Source organism: Chiloscyllium punctatum, chromosome 7 (genome assembly GCF_047496795.1).
Source record: "Chiloscyllium punctatum isolate Juve2018m chromosome 7, sChiPun1.3, whole genome shotgun sequence".
Classification (NCBI taxonomy): Eukaryota; Metazoa; Chordata; class Chondrichthyes; order Orectolobiformes; family Hemiscylliidae; genus Chiloscyllium; species Chiloscyllium punctatum.
Window position 1 is genome coordinate 71,792,953 of NC_092745.1, and position 20,643 is coordinate 71,813,595.

At 38.6% G+C, this 20,643-nt stretch overlaps 1 protein-coding gene across 8 annotated transcripts in view; it reads right to left on the reverse strand.

Moving 5' to 3' along the window:
* The window catches only part of odr4 (odr-4 GPCR localization factor homolog), a 119,220-nt gene that overhangs the window by 47,522 nt on the left and 51,055 nt on the right, over positions 1 to 20,643 (reverse strand). For all 8 annotated transcript variants that reach the window (XM_072573963.1, XM_072573964.1, XM_072573966.1 and 5 more), the window contains 4 exons: positions 5,143 to 5,277; positions 3,684 to 3,779; positions 2,328 to 2,369; positions 1,064 to 1,192 (listed from right to left, as the gene is read on the reverse strand). In XM_072573963.1, the coding sequence (XP_072430064.1) occupies positions 1,064 to 1,192; positions 2,328 to 2,369; positions 3,684 to 3,779; positions 5,143 to 5,277 (402 nt within the window). The remainder of the gene's footprint in view (positions 1 to 1,063; positions 1,193 to 2,327; positions 2,370 to 3,683; positions 3,780 to 5,142; positions 5,278 to 20,643) is intronic.

Consider the following 20,643-nt stretch of genomic DNA (forward strand, 5'->3'; position numbering starts at 1 on the left):
AGTGCAGAGCTCTGCAACACGATCCTCCTAGATCGCCACCATATCGGATGTCCCATTTACCACTTTTTAGCCGAAACCCGAATATTGACAATGTCTTGCTGCATGTGGTGAGTCATGAATGAACTCAACAATGCAAATATCAACACACATCCTCATAACTAATCAATAGATGTATTTGTGACAATTTTTGTAGCCATAAAACCTCTGAAAATTAGGACACTACAAGTGTTGAAGTTGGCTTTTAAAATGTAATGACATTGTTTTTAGCATTGAATTCTTGAAATAAAATCCATATTACAATATAGGTCTGCCTTCTCTTTAGAAAAGTGGATGCAATACACTTATATATATGCAGATGTGATTCTATGACATTGCAGGAAAATGTCAATATATTAGTTATAAAAAGAAGTATTTGCTTCTTTTTACAGGAGGACGAGGAGTTCTCAAGCCATAAAATTGTAATTTACAAAGAGGCAATAGTATTATCCTGAAAGTGTGGGTTGAGTAAACAAAGATCAAGCAGAAAAAGACCTCTTCAAAATCAGAAGAAACAGAAATAAATTAAGACTTGTGTAGTATTTTTGTTTTAAGTTACTTCTATTTCTCTTGTACAGCAGAGTTCATAGCTCATAGTACATAGTTCATACCACAGAAAGTTCATCAATGAACAGAATAGAAAATGAAACGAAGACTATTTGCGTAACACAAATCATTTTCATCTTCCTGCTGTATACCCAAAGAAAGTATAACATAATCAAATAAGAATGGACTTAAAAATGTTCTACTTCACAGAATTAATAGAAATGCTCTTTAAATGTGCCCAATGTAAATCTTTTGTGTATCTCCACTTTAAGAAGATGGTAGCAAAATTAATGCGTGTTAATTACAGTTATAACCCAAATTCAAGCGATTCCCTGTAATTGTAAAACTTTAACACATGAAGCAACAAATTAAGAAACACAGAAGAACTTGCTTATATTTATATTTCATATTGTTGAGAACATTTCTGTTCATGATGTAAATCTCCTAAGAATACTTTTTAATCATCATACAATTGCTGTACCTGAATGGCATCTTTTACTTTTGATTTACTGCCATGGAGATAAGCTCTGCAACGTACAGTTCCCTTCACACCAACAGAGCTGCCACAGTCTTCAATTAAGGCATCAACCTCACCCTCGGCAATAGGAACCTTAATATAAAAAGGATTTTACAAACTAAAAACAAAACATCATTTAGAAGTCACATAGTATAGTATTACAACACAACTATTATTTTTACTACAAAAACAAAACATGCCAGCAGAACACTTGGTACTTGTGGAATAACAAAAAGGGATACATCAGCATTAAACCAACATTGTTCATCAGAATGCTGGGAAGGAGAATAACAGAGTGGCTGTTACATTTGGACAGTCAGACATATGGACTTATTCCTGTTGGCTGGAGATGTAATCCATTTAGATGGCCAGACCCCATTACTAGAGAGAAGGGGAGGACTGCAGATGCTGGAGAGTCAGAAAGGTGTGGCACTGGAAAAGCACAGCAGGTGAGGCAGAATCTGAGAAGGAGGAGAGTTGACTTTTCGGGCATAAGTCCTTCACAAAGGGCTTATGCCCGAAACATCAACTATCCTGCTTCTCGGATGCTGCCAGACTTGTTACTATGTTATCACAATTGGCTTTCCATTATATGGATTAAATCATAATTTACTGAAATATTGGGAAGACTGGATCTCAATCTAGCAGCCAAGCAGGGAGTTACAGGAGGAAGGGGAGAAACCAACATTACATGAGGCAGAGATTATGTGCCTGGAATGCAAAGATGCATTCCTGCTCCTTTCTGTCCAAGATAAATTGTTTCATATTTATCGCTTGAGGAGCTTCCACTTCATTGTCTAGTTATGTAGGTAAGACTTGCAGAACATGTGCAGTCTATTCAGGTGTCTCACAAATTTTCTTCATGGCACTATTTAAGCTGGGCTCCAGTACAAAGAGTATAATGGCGAATCAGGAACAGCTATTTTAATTTTGCTATCGCTATATTCTGCCATGTGGTCCAAGTTATTTACTGTCTTTTGCTCACTAAAGATGCTGGATGATCTTGTTTTCAGTATTTTCTGCAACTATGCCAGATTTTCATTATTTGCATTTTCTCTGATTTTTTACTATTAATAACTTTTTGGGCTGACACATTTTATTAAAAAATAGACATATTTACTGTTGATTAATATTGAACATGTCAAAGAAAACGATGACACTAAATAAACATTTTTGACTAGCTATTTCGAAAATAATAAGAATTGAAAAGTTAGCTGTCAGAACTAACAGGAGCTGTCAGGAACTGAACTTCCGCTGGTAATTTCTTTTTCTGTAAAAATAACAAAAATAGGTCAGTATAAATTTAAATACTGCATATAAATTAAATTCACTCTATTACATCATAGTTACAGTAAGTATTGCACTAAGAATACAAATGTCGTTTATTTCCTATAAAAAAGCATTTCTGTCACTCAAAAGCGAGACAACTAGAACATCTTTGGGAATTTTTCTACACCTTCTATAGTGAAGATATCTTTGAAAAATTGTAGAGGGTTTCTTTCAATTTTTACTATCTTTAACTTCTTTATTTTGGCACACATGATAGGTTCTTTGAGAAGAACCTTTCTTTCTCACTGGGGTAAAGGTTTGCTGACAATTATTAACTATCGCCTTAATGGTCTTTGCTGCGTTTCTACCATTGCACCTTTTAATCCAATTTCCCAGTTCACTTCTGCCCCCTCTACTTTCGTATTCTTATAATTAACTTTATTCAGGTTTAAAACACTAGTCGTTGACTCACACCTCTCATCTTCAGACTTGTGGCAAAATTCAATAATCTTATGATTGCAGTTACGTACAGCCTGTTTCACAATGAAGTTATTGACTCACCCTGTGTCACTGCAGGAAAATGGATGAGACATTCTAAATGAAGGCATAAGAGTTAGGTCAGGGGTAGCAGAGTTTTGGATGGTCTCAAGTTTTACAATGTGGAATGCACAGGAACATTCTGGACTGGAGGTAATAAAGACATGGCTGAGTGTTTCAGCAACAGGTGAGTTGAGATAGGGACAGAGACAGGTGATAGAAATAAGACAGCTTAGTGAAGTTGCTCAAATATAGCAGTAAGATTCAGCACTAGACAGCTGTCAAGAATGGGCATTGTGGCTAGGAAACTGAGTTTACACATGGCTCAAAACAAAGGTTTCAGTTTTGCTACTGTTTTGTTGGCAGAAATTACAGGTAGGGTCAGATGTTGTTGGTATACATGTGCAAACTGATTCTGTATTTTCAGACGTCATTGCTGTGTAGCAATATGTAGATGAGAAACAGAAAGGGGGCAAGGAGAGATCCTTTTGGGACTACAAAGGTAACAGCACAGGAATCAGAAAATAATTTGCAACTGGTTCTCTGGAGCTGGTCATTAGCTATAGAAGAATGGAACCAACTAAGTACAAACCCACTCAGCTAGATGACACTGAAAAGGCCGTTCAAAGATATAAATGCAAAAAATTGAAAGAAACAATAACACTCTTTTTGGTCAGTAACTATCGTACTACAAATCAGCTGGTCAGGTATTTATTTCTATATTACATGCATTTATTTAAAAAGCAACAAATCCGAGATCATTATTCAGCTTCCATACCGATCCTTCTCCTAGTAGGCTGTCTGGTTCTTTAAACTGTCCATTTATCAGGTAAGTGCTTTGCATAATTTGTTTTGCCCAGGAATTCAGACCTTTCTGGGAAGGGAGAAATGGTGTAAGGGAAGAGATTAAAAAGTACAGGAAAATAATTACACAGACAATAAAGATTACCATTGCATATCCTCTCTTTAACTCTCACAATCATAGCAAATGCTTAGCATAACGCAACTGAGTTACAGTTGAAAGACACCACAAATTCACAAGTTATTGTATTGTAAAGGGACACACAAATCAAGTAACTAATCTTATGGAATCAAACGTCCACTGATTTGGTGTTAAGAGGGAATAAAAGGCTTGCATTTGGATTGTAGTTTTCACAACAGACATCTCAAAGTGCTTTACAGTCAATGAATTATTTTTCAAGGACACTTGCTTGTTTTATACCAAACATGACAGCCAATTTTTACTCAGCTAATGTCATCAAATGGCAATGTGATTGTGACCAGATGCTGTGCTTCATATGATTCTGACTGAGGGATTAAAGTTGGTCACACCACAAGAAAACAAAGCCAAATAGCAGGTGTGAACCCTGCCTGAAGTGAGTGATAGTGTACCTACGTCTGAACCAGGAGTTCCAGATTCAAATCTCACCTGCTCTAGAAGTATGTCATAATACCTCTGAACAGGCTGATCCGAAAATATCTGGTCATGGCCTCCCTGCTCTTCTTTAAAATAATGCTGTGAGATTTTTACATCCTCTCTGGCAGGCAGATGAGCCTTGGGGTTTAACATTTCATATGAAAGATGCACTCCTGACAATGCTACGCTCATTCAATACAGCACTGATGTATCAGCCTGGAACCTGAGCCACAGACGACAAGCATATGGATGCATCTTTGTATTTACATTGCTGCATATCCGTTCAGTAATGACATAATGTAGAAAAACAATAGTAGAGATGGCACTGTGACAATTGCTGGAATTGTGTTTTGAATTTTAAACTAATCAATTAAAATGGAATAATTTCTGTGCATTTGAATTTATTTGATCAGAGAAAAAAATCATAGCAAAAAAAGTGAACAGAAAATTAGTTTTAAAAAAGTTAGATTTTCTTGAATCATCTATTAGGTATTAGATATCTTAATCCACAAATGTTAAGAGATTGGCATGGCAGTACCACTTCAAAGAACATTTGTTAAAATTAGTATTTTCTCCAGCTCCCATAAACACCTGGGTAATAAAGTGATTTCTAAGCACCTCCATCAACACTATTAAATGAAGATTGGGCGATTGCCATGCCAAACATCTCTGCACTCCTCATCCTTTATCATACCTTGTCTTCTTTAGTTTTCTACAGAATTCAGTAGCTGAACCCAAAACAAGAGTAGAGTTTTGACCCAAGAAACCCTATTCAATGCAAATATGAAAAATAATTTGAAACAAAATAAGTAACTCATACCAATGAATTCTTGTCAAACTGTTGTTCTGCAGATGCTGGGACAGGGATATACACTTCCACGTTGATGGTAGCTTCCACAACCTGCCAGGGGGCCGTGAGGCTGCTGGATTTACAGTCTAGCATTTTAATAGGAGTCTTGAAAACACAAGTAATTAAGATCATTAGTAGATAGCTTAGATGCTTATTGGAAGTATTACATGAATATTTGGCATTCATGGTATGACATCTGCTGTTAACAATATTCAAATATTTGTTGCACATCTCTATTGAATATTCCAATGTCAGTTTCTATGTATTTGTTCTTATTTTGTTGTGATTGACTGATAAACATTTACTGTGGTTTCATTCTTGCTTATACTAGCTAAAGAAAAAGTTTTATGCCTACAATTGTTTTATTAATGCACTTTAGGATCCTAAAGACAACAAAGGACTTGCATTTTCAAAACACCCTTAGAACACCCTCAGAGAGACCTCAAAGACAATTAGTTTCTTACAAGAGCAGACACAATCCATTTACACATGCAAAACAGACATTTTGCATGTGGCAAAATCTCAAATAGCAAATGGAATGAATGACTGATTAATTTGTGTTTGTGGTGGTGTTAAACTGAGGGATGAATGGCTACTATTGGCAGAACTTCCTCAACAAAGCTACATTCACATGTAAAGACATACAGAGCATTGATTAAATCTCATCTGAAAGTCAGCACATCTCTAACAACATAATGATCCTTCAGTTGAAATCCTGTTGTGATACTTAAAACTAAAATCTTCTGAAAAACACCAAAACTGAATCAAATTTCATCAAAGATCCTAACTTCCATTTATCATCTGAAAGTTTAGTGACTGAAAGACAACAGAATACAACAAAAAAAACTCTTAGGCACCTGCATAAACCTATCTTTCCTGATGAGAGTTATTGTCATTTTGTGCCATTATGGCTCTGGATTTCTTCAATCTGCTGCCATGCACCTTAACTTTGTTGGAAATTTTAATTACCTTTATAAAGAGTGCTGCACTTAGAGCAAAACTAAGGCAGAAAGTCCAAAGAAAATTATGACCCATGAAGCAATAAAAAGATTACAGACAGTTCCCGGGTTGTGAACAGGTTCCCATTATTGAGTCTGTTCTCAAGTTGATTTGTATGGAATTCAGAACACAATACAGAACAGTACAAAATAGCTATTCATAAGTACAGGAAATGTTGTATGCCAGATCTTTAAAATTACACCCTTGCACAGGAGTACCTTCAAATGTACAAGTGCAAGTTGATGCGTGTAAATTAGGAACCCTGTATAGTACATGGCTTTTTTGTTCTTTTCCATATGCTAGTTGGAAACATCCTCTGCACAGTAAGGGTTTATTGGAATAGACATGTCCCAAAACTTTGGGAAAGGAAAAATGGACAACATGCCTTTAAGTCATTTTTGTGCATATGCTCCTCCTGTATAATAGGCATACATCAGTTGATTTTACCCTGAAAGTAAACAGCAGTAATAGCAATAATATTCTTGACTGAGTTAATGTTTAAAGACATCTAATGATTTCTGCACCAAATGGCATCAGCACTCTGTTTGACTGAAGGGACCAATGTGTGTGCCTGTCTTGCTGGGCGTTGTATTCTTCAGTGATATTCACCTGCAAAGTCAATCACGTATGAAAATCGGACAGACCAGACCAATCACTCAGCTACCCATACTGCAACAAATACGCTAAAAAAAGAGAAACTGGACTTTTAAGTTGGGTCATGTTCAGAGCAACCTGCTGCACTCTGAAATTATTTAGCCAGTTAGATGAGAAAAATACTAAAAGTAATTAACTTATGTTTATATAATAAATATTACATTTGCTGAGCATCTTAAAGCACTTGGCCAATTATGTTTTCAAATAGTGTGTGATAGGTTAAAAAACATAGTTACCATTTATAGACAGCAATTTTCCACAAACAACAAATAATTCATTTGTTTTTTTTTACTGGTGCTGATTGAGAGAAAACTCCTTGGTATTTCTTGAAAAGCACTGGAATTTTCCACATAATCTTAAAATTGGCAGAAGAGGTCCCAATTTAATACATCATCTGAAGATCAATGCAGAATCAGTATGTTGGTAATTTGATGAGAAACTATTCACATTTGCAACTCTGCAAAGGCTTTAAGTGTGAGTATAAAAGAACTCACTTGGTCTGTGAGATAACTAGAGTTTGTATCTTGAGTTATGGTCTTGTTATGAAGGAATAAATGGAGTAATCCACAGGTGCGACTTGCAATTGTACTGGGCTTGTGATGTAGCAACACAAAGTTGGCAGTGAGAACAGTGCAGAATAAGAGATGGCCAAAGGCTCATTTTAAGGAATTGAAATTGAGTTATGATTAGCTAAGAAGTATATTCAAGATTCAGAAGGATACGGGAGTTAACTAACTGTGAAGAACAAAGGAATCAAAACTTCAACAATACTTTGCTGCCAGCTGCTGTTATCCCATATTCATCATTAACTACGCTGACAATGGCAATTAGAAGGACTACTAAGGTGAGGCAGCGGGATTTGAGCAAATGGACTCCTGGTATGAGTAAAAATATGGATTCACAATGCCTCTCGCCACTTCCAACTTTATCTTCATAAAGCAAGCATTTGGGTTCAACAAGTGATATTTCAGTGATATGCACAGCCGAGAGATCAAAAGCCAAAAGCTTCATCATCGGTGAGAAAGGAGCAATAAGCTTTGTTCTTCAATCACGGGATGTGAGCATCGCAGACTGAGCAAGGATTTATTATCCACCCTAGTTGCTGTTGAGGTGGTAGTGATGGTGAGCTGCTTGACCCAGCAATACTGAAGGAATAGTGAAATATTGTCAATTGCGGATGGTGGATGTCCAAAAAAATGAAGTAAAGGTCTGTCAAGAAATGCAAGTTCTTGAAAAGTGATTTAAAGATGTCTCAGTATCAAGTGAAGATGAGATTACAAACAATGAGTGATACATTTTAAATTCATTATATTGTTTGGTGCCAATTATTGACAAAATAATATAAACAATTTATTAAGGCAAAACTTAATCAAAGTCAATAAATCTGTAAATGGAAGTGAAATGAAAGGCCTGCATTGTTGTAGAGCTTTTGTCTGCTCAGGATATTCCAATAAGTTTTACAGTTAAACTGTCTTTGAAATATGGTCACTGGTTTGGTAAACACAGCACAGTAATCTATTTGTGCATGGTAAGAAATATATCAGACAATGTATATCAGACAATAAGTCGAGAATATATTTTAGGAATGGTAATTGAAGGTTAACTTTCCAACAGAACCAAAACTCCTCCACTTTTCTTTGAGTAGTGTCAAGGAATGTTTTAATACACTTACTAACAGATGTCATCAATTTAATATCTAATCCAAAAGTTGGCACTTCCACTGGTGCCCCAAAAACTCGGTGCTGTATTTTAGTGTTGACTTAGATTATATTTTCAAGTCACTAAAGTGACGCTTAAAGCTACATGTTCTGAATTAAGGGTAAGGAACCAAAACAAGACTGAATTAGTGTTGAATAAGAATTAATAAGATCAAATTAACAAAGCAATATGTAATGATGTCTAAACGGAACTATGTGCACTTCGCTTGTGGAAAAATTAAATTATTTTCTTTCAGCATTTGAGATAATGTTAAGTTAATGAGTGATCCTAGAGGTCAAAACATTCAAAGCGTACCACCCTTGGTACTTTCACATTTTCTAATTCATTTGTTTTGGTTAAGCTAACAGATGATGTCAGGGACAAAGAGGAATAAGTTATACATAAATGTGCAAAAATGTGATCAAAAACACAACAATGATGCCAATAAAAGGTGGAAAATTAATCAGTCATTCACAGGTATATCATGCCTTGCTTCTGACATTCTAGGATTTTCAGTTAATCAGCTAATCTTAACATTTACTCTCCTTTTACTGTCATTTGTGGCAGATTGAACAATCTTTATACTGTCGCAAATATTTTCTTTTTATAAGACTTAAGCTTGCATGGGGGATAGATAATGGCAATATCATTCGAACAAATGCCTGTGTCACATGGAATCAAGACTGATGCAGCACAGAAGAGATCAATCAATTCATCTTTTTCTTTTAATTCTGATATGAAATGTGGACATCCTTTGCAAGACTCACATCTGCTGTTCATCCTTAGATGCCATTGAGCTGATTGGCTCTCAGAGCTATTTCTGAGGGCAGTTAAGAGTCAATTAAATTACACTAGGTTTGGAGTCACATGCAAGCCAGACCAGGTAAGGATCTCTCTCCCAAAAGGAAATTAGAGAATCACATAGGTTTTCACATTAATAATTACACAGTCACTCTTATATTTCCAGATTCAGTTTCAAATTAAATTCAAATTTCACTATCTACCAGTGGAGTTTGAACCCATATCCCCAGATCATTAGGTTGTGGCTGTAGATTACGAGTCTATTGACATTACCACTATTCCATCATCTCTCTATCAGACTAGTGTCAATCAGCCCTATGGTAACACAGTAATTATCTAACTAGTCCCACTCCACACTTTCACTTTCTTTAGTTTTTTTTAACATCTCAAGTATTTAACAATTCACTTTTGAAAATTATCACCAAATCTGCCAGCATACTTTCATGTGCAGCAGTCTTAATCACAATAATTCATGCAGTGGAAAGAAATAGGAGGCAATTCACCCTAAGCCTTGCTTTGCCATTTCATAAGATCATGGTTGCTTTCACTGTGGCCTTAATACCACTTTCCTGCCTGTCCTTCATAACCCTTAATTCCTTTGTGGATCAAATATTTGTCTGACTAAACCTTGAATATAACCAACAACCTAGCCTCCACCACTTTCTGACAGCAGAAATTCTTCCTAATTTCTAACTGAAATGAAGACCATTTGATTTTAAACTATTTTTTAATTGAGAGGAAATATCCCCTCAGCATCTACCTGAATAAGAGTTGCATGATTGGGCTGTTCATCTATCAGGGAGCTCTGGCTGGCATATAAAAGGGACGAGTGTCAGAGACTCTGGATGAGGCAGTACTATAGAGAAGATCTGTTCATGTGTAAATAGTGGGTGGCTAGGTGATGGAATACCAGTCTCTGTAGAGTTACTTTATACCCCAACAAATCATCCCAGAATCTTATATTTCAATAAGACCATCTCTCATAAAACAGTCTCTTCAATTCAGGAATTAGCCTGGTGAACCTTTTCTGACAAAATTTGTCCTTAACAAATCTATGCTGACTTTCCTTCATTAGCATATAATTTTTCAATACCAATTACATTTTTTACAGGTCTATTTTTACAGTGACATGAAGATGGCTAGCTCCACTTGGATCACTCCATCTTTTAAACTGGATGTAACGTTCTCAATGTTTGTACTCTGGCATCAACACCATATTTAAGGTGAACGATGAAAACAGACCTGAGTGCCTGCAATTTAACCTAATAGCAATGAGTTACCGAAGATGCATCCCATCTGGAAAAAGTGATTTTTTTTTTATTTTGGACAATACCAAACTCTTTAGTTAAAAATCACACAACACCAGGTTATAGTCCAACAGATTTATTTGGAAGCACCCGCTTTCGGTCTGCTGTTGTTTCATTAGGCAGTTGTGGAGCAGGACCACAAGACACAGAACTTCTAGCAAAAGATTACACTCTCATGCAACTGAAATGATATATTGAACAAACCTAGATTGTTGTTAAGTCTTTCATCTTTGAGAATGGGTTGCAGGTTTTGGTTCATTAATATGTAAATCCCAGAACTTCTTTTAAGTCACATTCTCAAAATAGAGTCATAGAGATGTACAGCATGGAAACAGACCCTTCGGTCCAACTGTCCATGCCGACCAGATATCCCAACACAATCTAGTCCCACCTGCCAGCACCCAGCCCATATCCCTCCAAACCCTTCCTATTCATATACCCATCCACAGGCCTCTTAAATGTTGCAATTGTACCAGCCTCCACCACTTCCTCTGGCAGCTTATTCCACACACGTACCACCCTCTGTGTGAAAACGTTGCCCCTCAGGTCTCTTTCATATCTTTCCCCCTCACCCTAAATCTATGCCCTCCAGTTCTGGACTCCCCGACACCAGGGAAAAGACTAGACCTATATATCCTATCCATGCCCCTCATAATTTTGTAAACCTCTATAAGGTCACCCCTCGGTCTCCGACGGTTTAGGGAAACAGCCCAGCCTGTTAAGCCTCTCCCTTGAGCTCAAATCCTCCATCCCTGGCAACATCCTTGTAAATCTTTTTTGAACCCTTTCAAGTTTCACAACATCTTTCCAATAGGAACGAGACCAGAATTGCACACAGTATTCCAACAGTGGCCTAACCAATGACCTGTACAGCCGCAACAGGACCTCTAGCTAGCATATAAAAGGGACGAGTGTCAGAGACTCTGGATGAGGCAGTACTATAGAGAAGATCTGTTCATGTGTAAATAATGGGTGGCTAGGTGATGGAATGTCAGTCTCTGTAGAGTTACTTTATACCCCAACAAGTCATCCCAGAATCTTATGTTTCAATAAGACCATCTCTCATATGGAGTACTCCTGTACTCAATACTCTGACCAATAAAGGAAAGCATACCAAACACCTTCTTCACTATCCTATCTACCTGTGACTCCACTTTCAAGCAGCTATGAACCTGCATTCCAAGGTCTCTTTGTTCAGCAACACTCCCTAGGACCTTACCATTAAGTGTATAAGTCCTGCTAAGATTTGCGATCCCAAAATGCAGCACCTCGCATTTATCTGAATTAAACTCCATCTGCCACTTCTCAGCCCATTGGCCCATCTGGACCAGATCCTGTTGTAATCTAAGGTAACCCTCTTCACTGTCCACTACACCTCCAATTTTGGTGTCATCTGCAAACTTACTAACTGTACCTCTTATGCTCGCATCCAAATCATTTATGTAAATGACAAAAAGTAGAGGACCCAGCACCGATCCTTGTGGCACCCCACTGGTCACAGGCCTCCAGTCTGAAAAGCAACCCTCCACCACACCCTCTGGAGCCAGTTCTGTACCCAAATGGCTAGTTCTCCCTGTATTCCATGAAATCTAATCTTGCTAATCGGTCTCCCATGGGGAACCATGTCAAACGCCTTACTGAAGTCCATATAGCTCACATCTACTGCTCTGCCCTCATCAATACTCTTTGTTACTTCCTCAAAAAACTCAAACAAGTTTGTGAGACATGATTTCCCACACACAAAGCCATGTTGATTATCCCTAATTAGTCCTTGCCTTTCCTTGTACATCCTGTCGTCCTGCTCGAGTCCCTCCAATAACTTGCCCACCACCGAGGTCAGGCTTACTGGTCTATAGTTCCCTGGCTTGTCCTTACCACCCTTCTTTAACAGTGGCACGACGTTAGCCAACCTCCAGTCTTCCTGCACCTCACCTGTGACTATCGATGATACAAATATCTCAGCAAGAGGCACAGCAATCACTTCTCTAGCTTCGCACAGAGTTCTAATGTATACCTGATCAGGGCCTGGGGATTTATCCACTTTTATGCGTTTCAAGACATCCAGCACTTCCTCCTCTGTAATATGGACATTTTGCAAGATGTCACCATCTAGTTCCCTACAGTCTATATCTTCCATATCCTTTTCCACGGTAAATACTAATACAAAATACTCATTTAGTATCTCCCCTATTTTCTGCGGCTCTACGCAAAGGCCGCCTTGCTGATCTTTGAGGGGCCCTATACTCTCCCTAGTTGCCCTTTTGTCCTTAATGTATTTATAAAAACTCTTTTGATTCTCCTTAATTCTTTTTGCCAAAGCTATCTCATGTCCCCTTTTTGCCCTCCTGATTTCCCTCTTAAGTATACTTCTACTGCCTTTATACTCTAAGGATTCACTCGATCTATCCTGTCTTTACCTTACACATGCTTCCTTCTTTTTCTTAACCAAACCCTCAATTTCTTTAGTCATCCAGCATTCCCTATACCTACCAGCCTTTCCTTTCACCCTGACAGGAATATACGTTCTCTGGATTCTTGTTATCTAATTTCTGAAGGCTTCCCATTTTCCAGCTGTCCGTTTACCTGCGAACATCTGCCTCCAATCAGCTTCTGAAAGTTCTTGCCTAATACCGTCAAAATTGGCCTTTCTCCAATTTAGAACTTTTAGAACTAATAGAATTATGGTCACTGGCCCCAAAGTGCTTCCCCACTGACACCTCAGTCACCTGCCCTGCCTTATTTCCCAAGAGTAGGTCAAGTTTTGCACCTTCTCTAATAGATACATCCACATACTAAATCAGAAAATTGTCTTGTACACACTTAAATTCCTCTCTATCTCAACCCTTAACACTATGGCAGTTCCAGTCTATGTTTGCAAAGTTAAAATCCCCTACCATAACCACCTTATTATTCTTAGAGATAGCGGAGATCTCCTCACAAGTTTGTTTCTCAATTTCCCTCTGACTATTAGGGGTCAATAATACAATCCAATAAGGTGATCATCCCTTTCTTATTTCTCAGTTCCACCCAAATGACTTCCCTGGATGTATTTCCGGGAATATCCTCCCTCAGCACAGCTGTAATGCTATCCCTTATCAAAAATGCCACTCCCCTTCCTCTCTTGCCTCCCTTTCTATCCTTCCTGTAGCACTTGTATCTGGAACATTAAGCTGCCGGTCCTGCCCATCCCTGAGCCATGTTTCTGTAATTGCTATGACATCCCACTTCCATGTTCCTAACCAGGTCCGTTGCATTGAAATAAATGCAGTTCAATTTATTAGTCCTACCTTGTCCCTGCCTGCCCTGACTAACGCGCTTTTGTTCTCAACTGCACCAGTCTTAGATTGATCTCTTTCCTCACTTTCTCCCTGGATCTCACTCCCTCACCTTACTAGTTTAAATCATCCCAAGCAGTTCTAGCAAATTTCCCTGCCAGTATATTCGTCCCCTTCCAATTTAGGTGCGATCCGTCCTTCTTGTACAGGTCACTTCTACCCCAAAAGAGATTCTAATGATCCAAAAATGTGAATCCTTCTCGCATACACCAGCTCCTCAGCCATGCATTCATCTGCTCTATCCACTTTTTCCTGCCCTCACTAGCTCGTAGTACTGGGAGTAATCCAAATATTTCTACTCTCAAGGACCTCCTTTTTAAATTTCTGCCTAACTTGCTGTAATCTCACTTCAGAATCTCAATCTTTTCCCTTCCTATGTTGTTGGTTCCATTATGGACAATGATCTCTTGCTGGCCCCTCTCCCCTGTGAGAACAATCTTCACCCTCTCAGAGACATCCTTGATCCTGGCACCAGGGAAGCAACAGACCATTCTGCTTTTTCGCTGCTGGCCACAGAAATGTCTGTCTATACCTCGGACTAGAGAATCCCCTAACACAATTGATCCCTTGGAAGCCGACATATCCCTCAATGCATTAGAGCCAGTCTCAACACCAGAAACCTGGCTGTTCATACTACATTCCCCTGAGAATCCATCACCCCCTACATTTTCCAAAACAGCATACCTGTTCGAAATTGGTATATCCACAAAAGACTCCTGCACTGGCTGCCTACCTCTCTTACCTTTCCTGGAGTTAACTCAGCTTTGTGACTGTATCCGAGACTTTCCCCCCTTCCTATAACTGCTATCCATCACATACTGTTGCTGTTGCAAATTCCTCATTGCTTCTAATGGTCTCTCCAACCGATCCATTCGATCTGATACGATTCTCATCCAACAACATTTATGGAGATATAATCTGCAGTAACCCTTTAAACTCTCTTTAAACTCCCACATCTGACAAGAAGTACATATCACCCTATTAAAGGCCATTTTTGCACCTTCACAATCTACAGACCCAGAAAATAACACTGTCTTATTCCTCTACAAACACTGCCCCAGGTTAAATTAATAGTTATGGCTTACATTTTAAGTTTAATCAAGAGACATATCTCCAAAAACATATAATCAAGAAAGAACCCACTCTACTCACTACTGCAGATTCTCTGTAGGCCACACTTAAAACAATGATTAATTGAAGGTTAATAACTTAAGGTTTTATAAAAAGGTGAATCTCAGCTTAGACAATCCACTAAAGGTGTGAGGTTATAGTCTGTATGCGTCCTAACCTTGAGTCAGACTGGCTCTCTTTCTGAAGTGGAATTTACAAAATATTACACAGATTGATTCCTGCAGATTTTGCATTTTTTCAGTACACCCATCCATTTACTACTTAGACCTTACTAATAGACTTCTGAGTTTCCTTTTTAGGTTAACAGCTAATCTTCATATGTCTCTTTCATTCCTTTTCAAAAGAGTTCTATCAACTCATACGTCCCTTACACTTGTCAAACTGCCTTTTGTTTTATTTCCCTCTTTTTTTTTCCCTTATCCAGGGAACCCTAGGTTTACATGGTCTTTTGCCCCATATTTGAATGTGTCTAATCTGTGCATGATACATTCTCCTTTTGGAAACATCCCGAGTGCTTAATTCCAGTTTTGCTTGCCAATTTTTGATTCCAATTCCAAATGCCTCAAGTTAAAACTTTTTACTTATAATCATTCCTTGTTCTTTTGCATTACTTCTCTAAACCAGAGGCTATCATGATCAATGTTGCCCAGATGCTTTGACACTAAAACACACTCCAATTGTCCCTCTTCACTTGCCAGAGATAGATAACAGTATCTCATTCCCTTTTCGGTTGGAAAGGCACAAACCAAAAGTTCCATACAAGTTTCATGACCTGCTCCCAACCAGTGCCCTTTTGCATTGTCTCTAACCGCAGTGCAATTTGGAATGTCTGAAGACCACCCCCCCCCCCCCCCCACCCCCAATCATCACTTTAGCTCTTGCACCTTATTGCCTTCAAATTTGCTTTGCCACCTCCTCCTAATTATTTGGTGATCAATAGCACAATGGCTCCTCTACCATTGCGATTCTTTTCATTTAATTATGGGTGTCATGGGAAAGGCCAGCATTTATTGCCCATCCCTAATGGAACTCGAGAAGGTGGTGGTCAGCTGCCTCCTTGAACCACTGAAATCCATGGAATGTGAGGAAACCGTACTATTAGAAAGGAAGCTCCTGCATTTTCCCAATGACAGCTTCAAGTTTGGTTGGTGCAAGACTTGGAGTGGAATTTTCAGGCAATAGTGCATGCATGCAACTGTTGTCTCAGAATCAAAGATGTACAGGATGGCAACAGACCCTTCGATCCAACTCATCCATGCCAACCAGATATCCCTCTATCTAGATGACAGTCTTGATTATTTGCAAGATTTCCAACAGGTTTCTAGAACAATCAAAGCATAACTGTGGCTTAGTACATCAATACCAGCAACATTTCAAACACAACTCCATTAAACTTATTCAGTTGTTTCTTCAGACCAAACATTGAAAAGAACTTCTCTCAAAATGCCAGTGACGGTACCTTTCCATGATACCTACATTCCTCATCTACTTATTTTCTTCCTAATTCTGACTCAGATGTCTAAATATGGATGATAAGGAAAATTGCACAAAATGTTTGTTGTCCTTTTCTTAACAAGAGAAGTAGAAAAAAGAATTCTTGAATAACTGAGAATTATGAATGATAAAACAATGCTGATTAATAATCAGGTCAAGGCCAGGGTTTGGAAGGCATTGTTGGAGCAGGCTGAGTCAGTTACTGGAGTGCATCTTGTAGATGGTACACACTGCTGCTATCAAACAGACTGCTTTGTCCTGAATGGTGTCAAGCTTTTTGATTGTTGTTGGAGCTAGTGCCATCCAGGCAAGCAGGAATTATTTCATCACATTCCTGACTTGTGCCTTATATATGGTGGACAGGTATTCAGGAAGTGAGTTACTTGCCACAGTATTCCTAGTTACTGATCTGGTCTTATAGCCTCAGCATTTATATGGCTGGTCCAGTTTAGTTTCTGGTCAATAGTAACCCTCAGAATGCTGACAGGAATTCAATGATCATAATAACACTGAACTCAAAAAATTCTCTCCTGTTGGAGATAATCATTGCTAAACACTTGCTTGAGGTGAATGTTGGCTGTCACTTGTCTGCCCAAGTCTCGATGCTGTTCAGGTCTTTCTGCATGTGGATATTGACTACCTCAGCATGTCAGGGGTCACTGAGTAGTGTTAATCATTGAACAGCTGATGATGGTTTGGCCTAGGAGACGACCTTGAGGAACTGGTGCACTGGTGTCTTGGGTCTGAAACAACTGACCTTCAACATCCAAAACCATCTTTCTTTGACTATGTGAAACACCACTAGAGGAGAGATTTCCCCTCAATTTCCGAAGACTCTAGTTTTCCAAGGGCTCCTTGATGTCAAATACTGCCTTATGCCAAGGGCAGTCAGTTTTCACTTCACCTCTTGAGTTCAGCTTTTTTGTCCATATTTGGTCCAAGATTATCATGAGGTTAGGAGCTGAGTGGCCCTGATAGTATGCAAACTAAGTGTTCGTAAGCAGATTATACCAGTTGATAGTACTATCAATGATCCCTTGCATCACTTTACTAAGAATTGAGAGTAAATTGCTGGGTGCTAAATGACTGTTAGATTTGTCCAGCTTTTTGTGGACAGAACATACATTCACAATTTTCTACATTGTTAGGGAGATGTTTTGAAGCTTTCTACTGGAACAGTTTAGCTGGGGTGCACTTTTTAATGAAGTATTGGTGGTGTTCGTTATGTTGGGACAGTGTCTTTTTAAGGGGTCAGTCACATGACATCAGTAAATATTCTGACAGTACTCACGCGCTTGTTCAGACTTCTTTGAGGTTTTACAGAATGACCAGCTTCCAAATAACAACTTCTCTATTGGGTTGCAGCAAATTACAACTAATTGCATGTTATTACTTCTAACAGGAGCTTAATAACTCCCTAGTACAGAATAGCACCCAGTTCTGGAGCACAAGTCTTCACTGCTATTGCTGGTAAGTTGTCAGGAATCATTGCCCTTGTTGTTTCTTGTGCCTCCAGCCATTTTACGTATGAGGTTCTCAGGAGGTGACTGAGATGGATCATCCATTTAGCACCAACAACAAAAACAGAAATTGCTGGAAAAGTTCAGCAGGTCTGGCAGCATCTGTGAAGAGAAATCAGAGGAAGAATCACCGGACCTGAAAAGTTGACGCTGATTTCTCTGCACAGATGCTGCCAGACCTGCTGAGCTTTTCCAAATATTTCTGTTTTTGGTTTTAACTTATAGTACCCGCTGTTCTTCTGGCTTTTATCCATGTACCACCTCTGGGTGAAGATGTTTTAGCTTTGTTGTTTGCACTAATGTAAAGGGTCCCCCAAAGGTTAAGGATGGATATGTCTGTGGGGCCTTCATCTCATGTTAGCTTTTTAAGTGTTCACCACCATTTGTTTAACCCTATTGTATGCTGCTTCAGCTGTTTGGTAAGCTGGTTCTGTATTGTAGCTTCACCTGGTTGATGCTTCTTTTTTAGTTAAGTCTTATGCCACTCCTAACTTTCTCTGCATGTACTCTTCATTGAACTGGGATTGGTCTCTTGTTTGATAATAATGGTCGAGTAAGGAATATGTCAGACCACGAGGCTATAGATTACAGTTTAACATAATTCTGCTGCTGCAGATGATGATGACCTAATGGTATTGCCACTGGACTATTATTCCTGAGATCTAGGGACCTGGGATGGCAGATGGTGGAATCTGAATTCAATAAAGAATCTGGCATTAAGAGTCTAAGGATAACCATGAATCCATTGCCAATTGTCGAAAAACCCATCTGGTTCACTAATGTCATTTAGGAAAGGAAACTGCTATCCTTATCTGGTCTGGCCTACATGTGACCCCAGACCCACAGTAATGCGGTTGACTTTTAATGGCCTCTGGGCAATTAGGGATAGGTAATAAATGTTGGTCTAACTGGTGACACCTTCATCTTGTGAATGAATAATAAAAAAAAAGCTACAGTACCTCATGGGTGACAAGTTTTGACAGCTGTCCCATTATCATAGTGGTAGTGCCACAAAACATGTAAGCTAGCATCCTCAATGTGAAGATGAGACTCTGTCTCCAAAAGTAGTGCACAGTGGTCATTTCTACCAACACTGCTGTGGACATACACATATGTAATAGTTAGATTATAAGGGAGAGTTAATGTAGACTCTTATTTCTGTTGGTTTCCTCACCAGTTGCCATAAGCACAGTCTAGCAACTATGTCCTTAGGACTTGGCTATCTCAGTGGGGCTATTAATCTTGAAGTCTCCCATCCAGGCTACATACTATTCTCTTGTAATCCTCAGCACTTCCAGCAAGTAGAGGTACTCCTTCCCAACTGTATACCATTGTACTGCACCTCTGATGGATCTATCCTATCAGAGAGGCAAGACATACCAAGGAATGGTGACAATGGTGCCTGCAACATTGTCTAGTGATGTATGATTCTGTGAATATGACTATGCCTGGCTATTGCTTAACTCGTCTGTGTGACAGTTCTCCAATTTTGGCACAGGCCTCCAGAGGCTGGAAGGCAGGATTTTGCAAGGTTAACAGGGCTGCATTTGCATTTACCATTTCCAATGCCTAGATCGATATCGGGTTTCATTTCTTTTTTTTAGACTTTGTAACGATTTAACAACAAGTAGGCCTTTTTAAAGGTTATTTAAGAGTCAACCACATTATTGTGGATCTAGAATCATATGAAAGCCAGCAGATTTTCTTCCCTAATGGACATTAGTGAACCAGATTTTGTCTTATGACAATTAACATGGTGATCGTTAAACTAGCTTTTTAAATTCTGGATGTTTTATTGAATTTAAAATTTACCATCTACCATGGGAAGATTTGAACCCATGTTCCCAGAGCATTAGCCTGGAGTTCTGGATAACTGATACAGTGATACTAACCACAAATCACCGGCTCCCTGAAGTAACCAAACAAATCCTGGTGTTAATTTTCTTACAGACATGAATCCTCTACAGAGCTATAATAGCTTATTTGATTAAGACTGTTACTCACCACTGTGCCCTTTGCCTGTATCTTTCCTGACTACCTTATAGCCAGAAATATGAAGGTTGCTAATCTTCCCTTCTTTGGGCCACATCTTTGTAATTGTCACAATATCTTAATCTGTATCGAAGTCCCCCAAACTCAAGTACTGCATATCATATCTTCAGAGATTTTCAGCGACTTTGCCTGATCTGAATTCTAAGTCAGATCCCAAAGATGAACAAAAATATTCGAATCACTGTTCTAACAACTTTATAGATTTATGACAAAAATTTTAAAATATAGATCAAGCTTCAAATTAAGAAATGCAATATGTTGTACTTGTTAGAGATTGAGAGATAACATTGCTCTTATTGTTATATCTCTGGCTTATTTATTAATACTGTGGCTTTGATATTCTTCAACAGGTTTTGTGTCTACAGTCCAGGAACCATTGCTGTGATAAAAAGATTTAGTATTGCTGAGAGGAGAGATACGATGTCAAAGTCTGTCTTGTACATATCACAAAAGAATTTTAAACAATCATAATTTCTACTA